The 17,643-nt window shown below is 40.6% G+C and overlaps 1 protein-coding gene across 4 annotated transcripts in view; it reads left to right on the top strand.

Moving 5' to 3' along the window:
* The window catches only part of TTLL7 (tubulin tyrosine ligase like 7), a 70,858-nt gene extending 68,294 nt beyond the window's left edge, over positions 1–2,564 (top strand). For 3 of the 4 annotated variants that reach the window (XM_057408326.1, XM_057408323.1, XM_057408324.1), the window contains exon 21: positions 252–2,564. In XM_057408326.1, the coding sequence (XP_057264309.1) occupies positions 252–372 (121 nt within the window). In that variant the 3' untranslated portion in view covers positions 373–2,564. The remainder of the gene's footprint in view (positions 1–251) is intronic. The other variant, XR_008972055.1, reaches the window with a different exon arrangement.
* The last annotated feature ends 15,079 nt before the right edge of the window (positions 2,565–17,643 follow it).

Below are 17,643 nucleotides of genomic sequence, written 5' to 3'. Positions count from 1 at the left end.
AAACAGGAGGGACTGGAAAGATTTTGATCCTCATAGAACATCTTGAAATTTCTCTAAGAGTTTCTCTGAATTTAGGTCTGTTTCCCAAGTTAGCTACTGCTTAGTGCCCTGTATATTTTATAAGTAATATTTATTGTACGCAATTTCTTGCATATGATTATTATAAGGTATGATACATGAAAAACTAATTCTTTTCCTCTTGAATGTCACTTTGCCAGTAAACTCTGCTATGTTTTTCATATCCTTTCTAGGTGTTTATTACCAGGACCTTCACTGTTCATCATGAAATCATCCTCGTCCAACATTAGCTGCAGTTCATCTGGAATGTCTCGCCCTAACATTTTGTTCACACACAGATACAGTCACTTGTGAAGCAAAAGGAAAGTTTCTGTTCTTTGTAAATAATGGCACTCCTTTTTCTTATTTTCTTTTTCCTTTCAAATTCAAATTTGTGATGGAGCTAAACATAAGCACTGTTACATGCTTACTACCATATTATGATAACATTTAGCTGAAACCTACTGTAAAAGCATAGCTTTCTTGGAAAGATAATAAACCTTGTTAAGCTGTTTACACACACATGTGAATGTGTAGATCTTGCTAAGTTTATAAGTAATTCCTTCCTACTAGAAATGTTATTTTTGCTGCAGAATATATAAAATAGAGTTGAATATTATAGTGTTATTTTGTAAGTACAATACATTGACCTGAATATTATTTATTGTAAAGCATAATATTTATTGTCTCAAATGTACCTGATCCTTTAACAAGGCAAATGATTAAAAAAATGTAGTAGAACAGTAAAACTGTAACAATCAGTGAAAATAATATGCTAATTTCTTGGACATGTTTAAAATAATCCCCAAAACTCTGTAAACCAAACTTAGAGCAGACATCTTTTTATTTCTCCTATGAAGTTACAAAATCTATTTAATGCTGCTATTTTTTGTAAGGGACGTGGTATAGTATCTTTTAGCCAAAGTGAAGACATCTAGTACACAAACATAAAAAAATACCAGTTCAGGCATTCAGTTTCTAATTGGATTCTTGTAATAGAATGGAAGCCAGTGTTTGTTACCAGGTTTTCATTCACATTACCTATGTCCTGTGCCTTTAAGTTTCCTTTGGGAGCAAGAAGTCATGTTCAACTTGCACAAGCATGCATAGTGCATAGTTTTTCTGTTTTACTGCACAAATGGTAAAGCAGACACTTTTAGGAAATACTGCAGCTATAATGTGTTATTTCAACCTTAAACTTATTGGTTTGTTGTAGTTTTTAGCATACAATTCAGTACATACCGTAGAATGTATCCTTGCAATAGACAGTATTTTCTAGATTTCTGACACCTTTACATGCCAGAAATCTAATTCATTAGAAAGCTGTCATTCAGATTCAGCGTCCTGGGCCTGGCTGAAAGGCACAAAAAGACAACGAGCCAGAGCAGGAAACTAGTATTTGCTCTAACAAGATTTGGAACTGAAAACATCATTCAGGTTTTGCTACATACAGCAATTCATCCCACTCAACATTATGCCATGAGCCTTATTCACTATAGAAATAATTATTAAAAAACAATAATCGGTTAAACTAGATTTAAAAATGGATTAAGTTTTTTTAACTGAGTAAAGGACTAAAGGACAGAGTAGTTATTATTTACCAAAGACTTGTTTACTTACCAATCATGTAACCCTGAAACATGTTTATAAATTATCAATATCTTTCAGGTATCCTCAGGAGCAAGTATGTTAGAGGTTTTTGATATCCAGAGATTTAAGACAAATTTAAGAGACTTGAGATGTGAGATTGAAGTTGTCTGGAAAAGATTATTTTTTAAACTTTAGTCATTGCATATATAAAACTGGGAATTTGGGTGAGATTTTTGATGCCTGTGCTGTAGTGCCTCAGCTCTAGAACTGCAGGATATACGATAATGAAACTATTTGTAAACAATTAAAAAAAAACCTTGAGATTAGCCGGATACAAGCAGTCTTATGGTCTGGTAAAGTCTTCTTCATTTTTGTGGTAATACTGGTTTAGTAGTATAGTACATTCACAATAATTGAATATCTTTTTTGGTCCATACAGCAATGACTGATAAAGCATACTATGGTTATCTGTAAGACCTAATAAAAACTGTAAATTCTCGCCTCTTGGGAGAGACACTCACTGCATTCTGCTTTTGGCCACAAGCATAAACCCAGCTTCCAGCTTAGCTTGTCAGACTCAAACAGAGCCTTAGGAGAGTAGGTTCACATGCTTCCCTCCCCCCCATCCCGTAAATTACATTATGATCTCTATTCTCAGAAGCCAGTGCAGGGACAGTCAATTTGCATAGAATACTCTGCCAGCAGAAAGAGGGCTACTACCCGTACCTATGTGTATGGACAATTCTAGAAAAGAAAAAATACATTTAGTGTGTACAAAATTGGACCAGATGGTTGGTTTGCATCTGACATTACTTACTCTATTCATATTTCTGATAACCTTTCCTAAAGTGGTACTGTGTTCCTAATAATGTGTGAATCAATACTTCCAATAAATGTAATGCTACACTTTCCTCCCAGCTCCTCAGAACCGGTGTGTATGGTCTGTGGGTCAATGACGGGCTGCACCTACAGTCCTGCTCCGGGTAGTGCTGCTCCTGCTGCAAACCAGCAACGCTGCCTTTGTGCTACTAAATGCGCCCTTACGTAGTAATTACCTCAGGCCTTGGGCTCTTGCAGGCACCGCTGCGTCTGAACCTTCACCCGGGGCAGCAGCAGATCTGGTGCCCCTCAATCATGGAGGTGAAACGAGCTTGCTCAATGCCTCCCATGGTGTAGCAGGACCTCAGGCGTATTTCCGAGTTGTACCAGAGCCGCATTAGAAGGAAAAGGACACCGATGCATGCGTAGCGATCAACCTGTGGTAAAAAACTTCAGGCACGAACAAAATCGGGTTGGGGGTCTGGTAACGGTGCAGGACAGGCTCAGTAACCGCACCGCGCCGCTGACCCGCCGGCAGCGTTAACGGCCGCGCGCCGCCGCCTCACAGCGCCTCGTGGGTGCCTGCGGCACGAGCGGCGCCACGTGCGCTCGCAGCTCGAGCCCGGCGTTAGGCGGGAGGCGCCGCGGGGAACCGCACCTCAGCTCCCGGCGCGGGAGGAGGAGCGCGGCGTCGCGCTCTGTGCACAGCCGCACCGGCAGAGCCCTGCGCTGCCCCGGTACCCTGACTGCGGCCGGGGAGCACCGCCCTCCTGCCGCCCGGTGGCGGGAGCGGGCAGCGGCACTGTGGGGAGAGCTCGGAGCCCGCTGCCCTTCCGGCCCGGAGGCGGCGGCAGGTAAGGGGCAGGTGAGGCGGCGGGAGGGCTTCCTTGGTGACTTGGTGGCTTCTTACGTAGGGCTGTGGGTAACCATAATCACCATCAAAGATGCATGTCCCCAGCGTTTGTTGTCTTGAACTCACGTTGGTAGCGGTGCGGGTTACCTTAGGCTCCTGTGCGGACTTGTTTGGAAGGAGCCCACTCTGGTAAGGGGCGTCGCTGGTTCAGTACTCCATGCCCTGGGTCTCGCGCCGCACTAGTGTCAAGACAGGATGAGCAGCTGTGGGGTGGACTCTGAAAGGCCAGTTATGAAACCTCGCAAAGGCTTTTAACACTTTGTCTGTGGTCCAACGAGCAAGAAAATACAGGTTTGAAAGAACTGCTGTGACAAAGTATTGTTAAAGGAAGCATTACTTAAAATACCTCATAAGGATACCCATTTGGTAGACGTCAGCCTTGGGTTAATGTCCTGTCCAGGAAGGTATGTCTTGTCCTTGTTACGGAAAAATTAGTTTCTAATTGTTGACTGTACAGGAAAGTAAACAAATTCGTGAGTTTTTAAAATTACATCTGTATGGTTCTTTAGCTGGGCTAGGTGTTCAAGGTACTCACTTTAAACCCAGAAGTTCACAGTTTTTTGACTTTCCCTGTGTATTCAAGTGAAAAGGCTGAATTACATTGACACTTATAACATCTAATTTAGGTGTTAGCAAATGTGGATATTTGCAAGTTAGCTTTTCATGCAGTGTTAAAACAGTCACCTCGAAGCATTTATTCCTGTTTCCAGGAGAAAATAATTTGCTGTTAAATGGCATACTTTCTGGGAAATCTTTCACTCCGGCATTTGCTGAAAACATTTGTAATTTTTTCTGTATGTGGTAAAATTCTCATGCATTAGTTCTTACTTTGCATCTCTGTTCTTTGTTCTCTGCCAGCCACCTCTGTGCAGCTCCCTACACTGGGGAAATTGCTTGTTAATGTAGAGAAGCCTTTGTTGGTGTGTAAATACCTGTAGCACTTTAGGACTTTTAAGGAAATCGGGGGTAATTTTGTCATTTATGTATATGGAACAGAAGATTCTGCTTGTGGGAGAGCAAGACAGGTACATTCTTGGTGTTTTGATACAGAATCAAAAAGGTTAGGAAAATGTAATAGGAAAGAACCTTATGATCATCTATGTGCAAAACTGCCCATTTCTTTTAAAACAAAAGGCAACATTTACTTAGTAAGAACTGTTAATACTGAACTTAGAACTGCCCTCCTTTCACACAGCTATTACTACCCATACTATATGGTAAACCAGACAGAACTGCTGTGCATGGCCCCCAGGTGCCCTCTGAACTTGTATGCCTGCTCTTAGTGCCATGGAGCCTGTACCTGGCTGAATGGGTGGCTGACACAGGTGTCCACAACCTACTCTCTTTACTGTACTGGCTCAGGTGGCTGCACAGCTGTGGGTCACCCTCTGTGCCTGCCCCTGTCAGGAGTTACCAGCAGCATTGCAAAGCAGGGAGGAGCACAGGACAGTGACCTGTACCTGCCTTTCCTGCTGCACCCTCACCAAACCACTGCTCACATCTACTGTCATGCAGTTTTGCTGAGCATCATCACACAGTGTGCTGCTGCAGTGAGGGTTGGCAGCATAGGCAGTTCACTTGCTGCAAAGCACTGGCTTTGAGCGTGGAGGGTGGCAGTCATGAGGTGTAGTGGAGGCCAAAACAGGTGTGAGAAGTCAAGACATGGTGAGAAAATGCATTACTCTAGAGTAGGTTTCACATTAAAGGTTTTTTCCCTTGTGCCCATCCTTGTGGAAAATACTTGCTCTGTTGCAGCAGAACAAAAGGCTTTCCTTTAAAGCTATGTATGATTTTTAACTGAGTGGCATACCATCATCTGACCATCTACCCACTCAGCTGTTCCTGCCACAGTTCCCCACAATCTACTGTCTCTCTTAGAAGCTTTTCCAAAGGATATGGAGGACCTTATTTTCTAAACAGAAGCTTTCCATTTCAAGATAATGACATGCCATACCTGTATTGCAAACTTCTATGTAGTGCACAGATTTCTTGATCTGGCTTGGATATCAGAAATGCTCTGCTTGTCGTTGCACAAGAGGCATGGGATTAGTTTACTTTGCAAAGGACAATGCCACTCTTGAGTGACACATGTAGATGGCAATTATCAGCAATCTGCATCTGGCACAAGAACAGAGAGAGAACTTGGGATGTGTTTACAGAAGCATGCATCTGTGCCTTAGGCAGATCTTGCATGCAGGCAGCTCTCTGCCAAGTGGTCTCAGCTCTTGCTAAAGTCACTTCCTTGCAGCTCTGACATTGCTTGCTCTGCCAGGGACTTCTGGGTCACATACAGCTGCAGGTTTTATTAGTGCAGGTTTCACTAGTACAGTGTGTGTTTGGTAAAATAACTGATAGGCAGTATCCTTTACAAAGACAGGGAATTAGTCAAACAACTAGATGTTGCTAATGAGAGGTAAGGTAAATTGTCCTGTGCAGAGATCCGTGCCTTCTCTGGTACCTCATGAATTAGGGGGCAGTGTAGACAAATTTTTAGTAACTGACCATGTTGGTAAACAGTGAGCAATCTCCAGGTGTGGGAGAGTTTCTCTAGCCCAATTACCCTTTCCCATTCAGATCCTGCCGAGTAAAGTCATTGGGCATACAGCTTCCTCCCTCCCATGAGGGGCTTGTGCTGTTCAAGGGAGTGAACTGATTTTCACAATTGTTCTGGATTCAAGCCATCTGATTTCTTTTATTCTGATTCAGAGAATGAATGAAGTAGCTGTGTCAAAATGACATAGTACTAGGCAAATGTGCTATAGGGCAGTACAAGTTTAATCACGTTGTTGTTGCTTGCTGTGGTATTTAACAGAACTAGAAGCAATTGAGAATGCTCACTGGCATAGTGAAGAATAAGTTTCTTTGGCACTTAAAATAATTTCTACCAGCATTGGTAAGCTGGACTTGACAGCATCCTTCCAATGTTTAATTTACTTCATTTGTGGGATGATTTGCCAGATTAATCAGCATAATTGCCTACATCTGCACAGTTGGGTTATGCTCAGGGTGCACTAAACTTCACTGTGTTGCACGCCAACTGCAGGGTTTGTATATACATTCAATTTTGTCTGCAGTGTTTGCAGAGCGTGTGTTCCTTTCCTGTCGTCGTAGCCTCTGGTTTTGTTTTGAAAGGTGGGACGTGAACCAGAGATGGCTCCCTAATTTCCTTCAGATGTGACATGCCTTTTGACATACTGAGAAGCTAAATGCTTTGCGCCACAGGTGTATCACTGGGTATGACAGCACTGGTCACAACTGGTGAATAACAGGAACATAGATAGCATGGAAAAGCAGCGTACCATACAGTAGTTTTGTACCTTTAAGCTTACAAGCTGTTGGTACGTTGCTCACACTCATTGCTACAGCTGTAAGAACAGCATGGCTGTTCACTTTGGTAGAGGGAGGCACTGCTAATGCAGACTGTTCTGTCTGAACTGTGAAAGTTTGCGGTTTTAATTCTCTTCTTTCACTCACCCCAGCCTGCTCAGGTGAAGGAGGCAGTAAGCTTTTTATGTCTTAGAACTTCCAAACGTTAACAAGACTGGGGTTGAGGAAAAAGCTTTAATAACAGTATGAATTATTATCTAATGTGAATCAGTGTTCAGAGTATCCCAGCATACCTTTCTGTGTTTGAATACAACTCTTTTTACAGAAAACATGTTTGAGCTGTGCAAACACTGTCAAATTAACATACTTTCTAACATCTTTGCCTGTTACGTCTCTTCTTTCAAATACACATATACATGTGTTAGTGACAATAGAAAATCTATTAGGATTAGAAACCTGAAGTAATTGGATGACTACTCTCACTTGAGAAACACAAACATTGGGAAGAAGCTTATCTCCTAGTTAAGCTTTTGGAACAATGTGATCTATTTCACAATATTATTTTTCCCCTGCACAGGCTGCAACAGCATGGTGAGGGTAGCTTTACTGGCTATTATAGTCAGGCCAAGTAAATAATACTGTTTTTTTGTTTTAGTTGGCTGCCATATAACTTGTTCTACCATTCTAGGAGGACAATTGTATATCTTTTTTTTGTGTCAACAGTAACAACATCCAGTAATACTAATATGCATATAGTCATGTCAGCATTTTTGTTGTTTAGGAATTTACATCTCACCTGAGTTACAGTTTAGCTTACAGAGCCTCAGCAGGAAGTATAACACTGTGCTGTAATTATTTAATCAACAATAAATTGTACTTTCCTGTATTGTGCTATTGTGTGTTATTCTTTTTACAGAAAACATCGTATCTTTCAGAAGCAGCTTTGCTTTCATTGCACATCTACTGGTGAACCATTGCTCTTCAATATAGTGTAGTAATTGGAGTCTAGCAATGCTCCCTTCTTCTGTCTGTACCCCTATAAAATTTAATACCAAGTTTTGCTATTCTGTGGGGAGAAACAGTTTCACAGGGTGGTTGTGTTGGTCTTAGTTTGCCGAGTGCTGAGATTGTTCCTAGTTCTGGGAACTGCATGTGGAAATCTGAAAGCATACGACAAAGGACCAATGTACTGCACATTGTGAGCTGTCATACTGCCTATGCAGTGTTCTGTCTCACCTCTAGTCCTCAGCAGGTGTCAGTAATGTCACCAGTTACACTGCATGCTGTAACCAGCATTTCCAGTAGCAAAGATACTGATAGCAGGGCCTGCATCAGGCAGAGTTTGTCATCTGCAAGAAGTCTCCTTCCTTCCATCACTTTGATGCTGGCCTTTGTTTTTATTTTGGTTCTGTAAGTCTGCACGGGCAATCTAATAAAAAGGAATTCTTTCTGAGAAGGGAGGCCTGTCTCTGTTTGCAGGATATACTTTTTCAAAACACCAGCAAAATAATCCATGCCCAACCTAAAGCCCTTTGTCACAAAAGAATAAAGTTTTATGGTTCTATGGCAATAAAGGAATTATGTCAGCACTACCAATGATGATTTTTCTTAACTATTATTATTATTATTATTACTCTTTTGTGCAAAATTGCTGGAGAAGGGAGGGAGATTTTTTCCAACTTAACTTTTTCTTGTGGCCAAGGTCAAGCGAGAGAGCAGTCTAGCAATAATTGCCGTAGCCTTTTGTACTGGTAATTATTGGTTACTGGGAAAAACGTCTTTTGGAAGCTTTAAATCCTGTGGAAACTCTTTCTTCTTAATCATGTTATGCAAATGACTCTACCTTTAACTAAGGAACAATTAAGATAACAGTAGTTTTGTAAAAAATTATATCAAGTAAGTATCTCTCTCTCTCTATTTTTATAACACCTCCCCCCCCCCCCCCCATGTTACTTGAGTAGGTGGAATATAAGGGCCAGCAACATTAGGGCAATCAGATATTAATAGGATCATAGAATACCAAGTTGGAAGGGACCTCAAGGATCTGTCCTTCTCATTGTAAAGATCTTTCTCTTGTGTCCATTTGGAATCTTCCAAGGAGTAACTTGTGCTCACACCCCTTTTCCTTTCCGCATGACTGTCCTGGGTTCAGCAGTAGCAGTCATGTTTTTTCCTTTGTGTTAACTGGTGCAGTGCTGTGTTTTGACTTCTAGTTTGAGAACAGTGTTGGTGAAGCCGATGTTATCGGTTGTTGCTAAGTGATGTTTACCCTGACCAAGGACTCTGTGAGGCTCATGCTCTGCCAGGGAGGAGGGGAGGCTATGAGGAAGCAGAGACGGGGCGCCTGACCCGGGCTAGCCGGGGAGGTATTCCATACCACAGCACGTCATGCCCGGGGTGGGGGGTAACTGGGAGTTACCCGGAAGAACAGGGGCTTCCGGGTGGAACTCGCTTTCTTGGCCGGTGGTATCGTATTCTCTTCCCTTGTTATTTTCCCTTATCATTGTTTTAGGTGATAGTAGCGGTGGTGATTTGTTGCTGGACTGTTCTTGTCTCAACCCGTAGGAACTGCACTCTCTCGATCCTCCTCCCCGTTCCTCCGGGAGCGGGGAAGGGGAGAGCCCCGGTGCAGGGGGGGGGGAGACAGACACGGACCTTGATTGTTGTCAGCTCGGCACCACTCACTGGGAGTGAGTGAACAAGTTACCTGACTGGGTTTAAACCACGACAATGACTCTGTGAAAAGGGAGTCTCTGTCTTCTCAGTAGCTACCCTTTAAATACTGGAACATGGTGGTAAAGTCTCCCCTGAGCCTTCTTTTCTCTAGGCTGAACAAACCCAGTTGTCTCAGCCTTTCCTCATATGGCAGCTTCTCAGTACTTTGATCATCTTTGTGTCCCTTGTCTGGACCCTATCCAGCCTGTCCACATCTTTTGTATATAGCAGGGGCCAAAACTGAACACAGTATTTCAGGTGTGGCCTGAGAAGAGGTGAGTAGTGGCATAATGACTCCTTTATCTCTGCTGGTGATGCCCTTGTTGATGTAACCTGGCATCCTGTTGGCTTTCTTTGCTGTAGCAACACATTGTTCACTCATACTGAGCTTGTTGTCCACCAGGACCCCCAGCTTTCTTTCCACAGAGCTGCTCCCCAGCCAGGTAGATCCCATCCTGTGCCACACTCTTGGATTGTGTTTACCTGGGTGCAAGACCTTATACTTGTCCTTATTGAATTTTGTCAGGTTCTTGTTAGTCCACTTCTCTAGCCTTTCCAGGTCAACCTGCAGGGTTGCTCTACCTTCCAAAAGTGTCCAGTTCTCCACTCAGTTTGGTATCATGGGCAGACTTCATCAGGGTACATTTGATCGCCAGCTGGAAAAATCTTTATTCACCACCACCCCCTGGGTGCTGCCCATCAGCTAGTTTCCTACCCGCCGTACTGACCACTCAGCAAGACTGTAATGCATCAGTTTCTCTAGGAGATACTGTCAGTCAGTAGTTTCAGAAGCATTCATCTGCAGGAGCTATGAGACAACTAGGCATGTGCCAGGCCCTTCAGGGTTAGTGGTCTTTGTCCTCACAGGTAACTTCAGGCAAACCCAGCCCTGCTCTGCAACTGCCTCACTGTCCCTTTGTGGGAGCTTTGTGAGGCTGTGAGAGCTGTGGGCAGTCAAGCTGCAGAAGAGATGGGTTTGGGCAGCAGGGGGGAGTGAGTTTAAGCTATCAGTATTAGGTTGGCAGGTTGCAAGGAAATCTGTCATGATGGTTTCCGGAAAACCATATGCTTTGAATCAAGTTCAGTCAAGCTCCACTGGGTTGTAATATTTTTCAGGCTGAGCAGTTGCTAATGTGAGGGCTTATTTTTGAAGCATAGTGAACTGCACTGTGTAAAAAATGCTGGCAGGATCAAGCCTGTAATGGTCACATACAAAAATACAAATCAAAGGTAATGTCCTTAAGTTGACTAATTTTTAAAAGCAGTTTTCTTTTTCTATGTTTTTGAGCTGTGTGGCATCATGTGAAAATTACATTTTTAGTACTTCTTATAATGCGGCATAAAATATTAGTGTTACTCAGGAGTCTGAAATGTCACCAGTGTGTAACTTGTATGAACTAATGTTGCAGATAATTTAGGGATTAACTTGTAAACCTAATTCATGTAATCTTAGGAATATGGAAAATTGAAGTTGTTTGGAAGAGAGAAAGGCAGATTATCGGAGGTATGGAAAAGCCAAGTATTTTCTAATTACCGCTCTAGTTAAGGAAGAAAATCCCAAACTCTTCTGAAGCTCCCCCCAAAGGAGCTCTCTAGTTTAAACCCATAATTGCAATTAAGAACATCAAGCAAAAGAATTATATTATGCTGCTCCATTTTGCTATTAAAAGCTTAAACTTTTTCTCTTAAAATTGAAAGAGGAGAAAAAAAAACCCAGAAAGGATTTAATTAACTAGTAAACTTGTGTGTTTATCAACTGTAAAAATGATTTATTTCTGTCGCAATAGGATATAAGTCAACTTGCAGATTTTAAAGATCAAAGTTAAAATAATTGCAAAAACAGTGATTGGCTATTTATTTATTTATATGTTTAATTGAATTTTTAAAGCTTGGAATTTCAGGACATCTTTTGCCCACTTACTATGGGTTATTGGGATTTGGTATTTAACCTTGCATTCATTCTGTAAATTGTAAATTAAAAGGCTAAATAATATGTGTGACCCTTAAAACCTCAGTGGTGGAGTTGCTCTCAGATACATCAGATGTGTTGAGGGACTGTAACTGGCAAATTTCTGCTTTCTGTTCACGTGTGGGCTTAACTGTAAGTGAAATTGTTTCAATTAAGGTGTGGTTCAGATCAACAACAGTGTATGAACTGGTCTGAACTGTGAAGGGACATGGATGTAACAGACTGCATTCTGCTAGCTGTGGAGAGCTCCAACCTGAAAAGGTAAATGGAGCCTTAATCTTCCCTTCTCCTTGGTCTCCAGGCTGCAGCAGCTTCTCTCGTACTTTCTAGAGCTGGCTTGCAGCGTGGCAGAAGTGGAAGAGGGGTGGGATGTTGAGCTATGCGGCAGGGTGGTCCTTCCAGGGGGATCAAGAGACAACTACTAACGTTGGGTAGAAAATTGCCTTGCAGTTTGTCAGGGCTTGTTTCTAGAAAGATGACTCAGTGGGTGGTATTCTGTGAAACAAGTGATTTTTGCAAACTCCGGTGGGATGCATAGGCATCACTGTGACTCTTTCTGTGTTGGCAAGCATTACACCTAAACTTGTGTGAAGTGTTTGAAAGACTGAACATTTATACGTTGCAATGCAGTTTTAAAACATGCTTGCTTGTGTTTTAGTTTGTCTCACAAGTGACAAGTCTGTATCTGAGGGTAGCTGAAAGCTAAAAATGTTTGTTCTGAAATTAGTTTAGAGATTCATATACTTTTCCTCATATACTTTTCCTTTAGAGCAGCACTGTCTTCTGCCTGAGTCAAAGTGATTGCACAACCCCTGTCGAGGTGTTGGCAGGCAGTATTCGAGTGAGAAACAAAGAATTGTGGCTGTATTGCAAACTGCAAGGGTTCCCAGTGAAAGTGTATGAGCAGTGAGTGTAGACATCAAACACTTCAGCTGTGACCCACAAGGTTTGTACTTGTGCTGATCCCAGGCATCTCCTGCTTGTTTTTTGCCCTGAAGTACTCTTGAAGTCATAGTGGTCTGATACTAGGGTTGAGTAGAACGTTTCCTCTGCACATTTTGCTATCCAAGCTGTGATCCTACAGCTGCATCCTTGTGAACAGACTGATGCTCCCGGACAGAGTTCTGAAACCACTTGCAGAAGGAGGGGGCTGAGAAGAGCCTCAGCAGACCATTTCTAAGGATATTTCTGTAACTTTTTCTATTGATTTGGGGCCAGTTTTAAGTGTCATGTTAGTTGTACTTGTTTAATATCTGGTTCAAACTTGAATTATCAGTAATTGATTTTGTCATTTTTATTTAATGCAGATAATACTTTAAATAAGCAATAGTTATTTAAAAATAGCTATGTAGATATTATAAATATTATTAAATATTAAATAAAGACATTATTATTAAATATTAAATAAAGACAATTTAAAATTGTCTTTGCACTGTGGCAATTTCTTTACATTACTAGCAATCATCTTTTTGTCTTCTCTTCTAGGTGTTATAAGCTCAATTTTTCCTATTATCAGATCTTTCATTCTAATGCTCTTGATATCAGTTTCCATTATTACCGCCTATCTGTTATTCTTTCCCCTGAAATACACTATTGTTTTGATTGTTTGTAAGTTGCAATGATACGCATTAGGGCAGTTAGTTAAAACAGCCAAATTCCTGCTCCAGAAGTGCGGTGCTGTTTATGAATTTAATTCAATTTATGTTCTTACCATTCATGACTCTGGCAGAATCATTTGACTGAAGTGTGGCTCCATTAATCTCTCTCTGCACTATTTATATGTAATAATTAGTTTAAAATTTCACTCATCAGGATAGCTGCATTAACTATATCTTCTTCTAGTTACACCAGGGGCAGCAGCTGTAGTGGGAATACTAATTAAATGGCATGGTCACAGTAATTCTTCTGGTAATACTCTGTTCTGTGTATGGCTGGAACAATTAAGCTATGCAAGTTCCACCACATATTTTTAGGGAAGTTTTAATGGTGTTCAGAAACTCTCATCTGATTTAACTCTCTAACTTCCTGGTGTGATTTCCATTGATTTACGGATTAGGTGGGTATATCTGGATCAAGCAGATTAAACTGCTTTTTGAAAGATCTTAAACAGTTACATTTTTCTAAATATCAGTAAGTTCTCCAGTAGTTACGTTTTTTATGCCTATGCAAAATCTATGTGTGTATTTGTTTGTTGTTCACAGAATAAGGAGGACAAAGCTTTCAAACTGTGGTGGCTAAAATTATATGCCAAAGATGTATTAATACATCTCAGTAAAAGAGAGAGGATTTAAAGGTAATGAGCATTTCATTTTGTGCCAGTGAAATCCAAGAGAATATTAAGCATTCTTCTGTGTTAATGAGGAATAATTCTCATTTATTTTTTCACATGTGGGTTTGAATGCTTTATTTTAGGTGCTTATTTTAAGAAGACTGTCCTTTGTTGATTAGACTTATTCACACATGCAAAAAGCAGAAAAGTATTTGCCCTCCCTTAGTACCTGTAAACCCATGTGTACCCTAAGGATTAGTCTCTTTAATTTAGATTATTTGCCATGAATGAGAAATATCCTGAAGGTTACTTGGCCCTGTATAACTACCACATGGAACTGGTTATAAACATTATTACTGTAGTTCTGTGCAGCCCAGGTGGAAAGGACAGGGATTATTATTAAATGTTTTTATAGCACAACAGATGCACATGAAAACAGTCTAACAGAGAGGAGATGAAGTAGGACAACAGCTGAGGAAAACAAGAATATAGAGATGCCACTGGTGAGAAGGTGTCAGGTAAGGAAGAATTCAAACCAGGTGGTGTGTGAGGGTAGTCAGGTCCACTGAGTGTGAGTATACAAAGTGGGAAGGGCTGCACTAGGTGCTGTGCTAGGTATTCTGTATGAGCAGTGATGAGGCTCTCCCAATAAGCCAGAGCATGAAGTGAATGGATCAGTTTGTTTTTTAATTGTCATATCCTGTTTATTGTGCCACTACACTCAAGTAACTGTATCTACACTGAAATTTTCAGTAACGCTTTACTGTTTGCTTGTCTTTGATTTTCTTACCTTAACATCAAGAGTAGTAAAGTACTGCTGCCTTTGCCGCATGAAAGAAACAAAGCAATTTATGTTAATCTTGTTTCCCCAAATTATTCTTCCAACATTTTTAGTTCTATTAATATTTTTTGTGCATGTAGATATATTGTTTTAGTAAAGTAGCCTGTGGCACAGCCTGATGAAGGAGCTAAAATAAAAGCAGATAAGTTTGCATTATTAGCAATTTCTTAGGTGAAATAATGATGAAAAATATAATCAGCATTTTGAAAGTATTTAAAATCAGAAACTTAGGGTTATTTGTAAGATCAGGTTTGGAATTAGAATAAATATTTTTTAAGGGCTGGAATTGTTTCAGAGAAATTTGTGTCAGTACTGCACATCCACCAAAAGAGAGCAACATAAGCACACTGTACATGTCAATGCAAGTGGCCATTTTACACCGTAAGCAGGAACATATTGTCCTCTGTTTTATAGTCTGTATTTTACCTGTCTCAGAATATGATGGATGTGGTGCACTTATTAGTTAGGTTTATGGCTATTGATAATGTATGTTTTATGGATCATATTTTTGTCTTTCAGATGTTTATGTACAATATGTTTCCTCACTTGTGATTGCATTTAGGATGCATGTTTATACATTTGCTGAAATGTTGCTGCTTTTTTTACTGTTAGAAACTTTTTTTCATCAGCAGACTTTGCATTCATTATGGTTTTTTTTTGCTAAAGTCATTAAAATGTACTTAACATTTTTGGTTTTTTTAAATGCTCTGGCATGGTATCAGCTATATTTTTGATTAACTTGAAAAAAATGTGCATTTTTTGGGTATTAATTATTGTCAGTCTCCTGAGTGCGTAGAGACTGTTTTGTTTTACATTCACTGAATGATCCCTTTAGACCCAAGTCTGATATATGCACTCAGCTATATTAAGATACTTATTTAGGCAAGTATGTGGAAGTTCCTTGAAGTCTCTTTCCTAAAATATTATGTCCATTTTAAGTTATTAACTGTTGGGTTTTTCTAAAGCAAAACTTGAGATAAGCGATCCTCAAATAAAAAGCACAAGGGGTTTGTAATGTATAAGGTTATTTTCAGACAACAAGTACTTACCACAAGTGTCCATAACCTAAGTGTCTCATTTCTTGGAATTTGGATTTGGGATTGGTTATAGCAAGTTGGTTATTTACATTGTCTATATATTGCTATAACTTGTGGGCCTTAGCTGGCATAAAGGTGTGGGGGCATCGTCTTGTGACATCATTTAGAGCAGCACTAGATCCTAGGATCTCTGTGGCCTGAAACAGGGGTGGCTTTTAATGCAGCAGGCAGTAGAAAGGGGAAGGTGAGCAACAAAGTCTGTCCTGTGCCAGGCTGAGAAGGGCAGTTTTCTCTTTTCTCTTGTACACAGAACAAATGGTTTGGATCCTTTTTCCCTGTTTAATTTCATGTGTAATCCAGAGGTTGAAATAAAACAGATCCAAGACTGTTGCAGCTATTTTTCTGTTAGCCACTAGGAACTAAGTGCTGTAAACTTACCAGTCACTTCCAATATCCCAATAATAGACATTTCTTCAATCCTGTAACACTGGCTGCACACAGTGGACTTGTCTTTGGGAGGACATACTGTGAGCTGGGGCCCTCGGGCAGTGATGGTGCCAGAGGTCCGATACAAAGCTTGTGACAGTCCAACACAAAGCGTGTGGCTGAAGAGCACGGATGCCCTCCGGCATGTCCTGAACTATGCAAAGACTCTTGGAAAGATCCTGTAGTCCAAATGTTTTTACTAGGGTATGCTTAAGAGGGTTCATCAAAATGACAACTGAAGGACATCTTCAGGGAGGGGGTCAGAGAGGAGGAAAATAGGCAAAATGGAGATGCTGATGAATTGCTGTAGAAGAACAAGCATTGCACCATGTTTATTTGGAATGTGGCTGATGCATAGTAGCAGAAATGAAACATGAGATGTATGTAAAATAGAAGTGAGTTTGAATCTAAGTGTGGCCAGAGGCAGCACAAACAATAGTATGTTTTTAATAGTTAGAAACCTCGCATGAAAGGCTTGCTGGAGCCAGGAAGTGCTTAGTGTGCGGGTCACTGGAAGGAAAATGATGTTCTTCTATTGCCTGGATATTTGAATATATATGTCCCTATTTATTTCAATTTAAAAATAAAATAAAAAATAAATAGTTAATTTCAGTTCAGTATTCTGTGACAGTTCCCTGTGAAGAACAAAAAGGTAGCTCCGACAGATGCTTAGTTTAAGACTGAGAGTATGTTGGGCTCTTGAGAGCTAAGCAAAGATATAGCAAGGTTTGGCTGTGCCGGAGGCTTTGAGCCTGTGTTTGTTTGTTGTGGTGTGTCTGTTGGAATAAGTAGCTCTTCATCTGAGACCTCCGTGCACAGAGAGTGACCCTGTGTGTGCCAGGCAGACTCTGCCCCTGAAGAGCCACTCTCACATCTCTCTGCCAGCTGCATATAAGCATTGGATTGAACCTGTTTTTCACTCCCACTAGAAGAGATGTCTGCATAAGCTGCCCAAAGTCTAAATGAAGGGACTGCATGTAAATAAGATAAAATATGTATATATTTACAGATCTACATGCATGTGTGTACATGTGAATTTTGCTTAAAATATTAAATCCAGAATTTGGGAAGAATAGATTGCTCAATAGAAGTATGTTTTTCTGAATACTAGCCAAGACATCTTCCTTTTTCCAAGATATTTTCAGACTAAATATGCATTTGAAAGAAGCATAAACTAATAATTCTGAGGCTGCTGAAGCATTTGAGACTTAGAACTCTGGATGCTTCACATCTGAGATGGAAATAGAGCATTTCTGAAACTCCTGTTTCAAAAATACAGGCTCTTGCCAAGTAATCTTGGCTACTTTTATGTAGAGTGGGGGTACACTGATTCTGACCAAATCAGAGGTGTTTAGCATAGTTTTAAAAGCTGAATTTAGAAAGGCTGATCTAGAACCTTACGGATCACTTCAGTTTATAGTCTGAACTTGCTTGCCTAATGCTGACTCCCAGTATGTGACAAGAGTTTTCCCTCTTTTTGAATTAATGAGATTTATCATAGGTTATACAGCCAGGCTTAGGGAGGAGTGTTTACACAACAGATGTCATAAATCCTTATGGATTTCTGAACCTGCATTTTCATATGTACATAGCTGTGAGGAAACAAACAAACAAACAAGG

This window comes from Pezoporus wallicus, unplaced genomic scaffold (genome assembly GCF_028554395.1).
Source record: "Pezoporus wallicus isolate ANWC-B61680 ecotype Strahan unplaced genomic scaffold, APGP_CSIRO_Pwel_v1 contig_4238, whole genome shotgun sequence".
Lineage (NCBI taxonomy): Eukaryota > Metazoa > Chordata > Aves > Psittaciformes > Psittacidae > Pezoporus > Pezoporus wallicus.
Note: the sequence above shows the minus strand (reverse complement) of the source record. Positions and strands in the feature narration are given on the sequence as shown.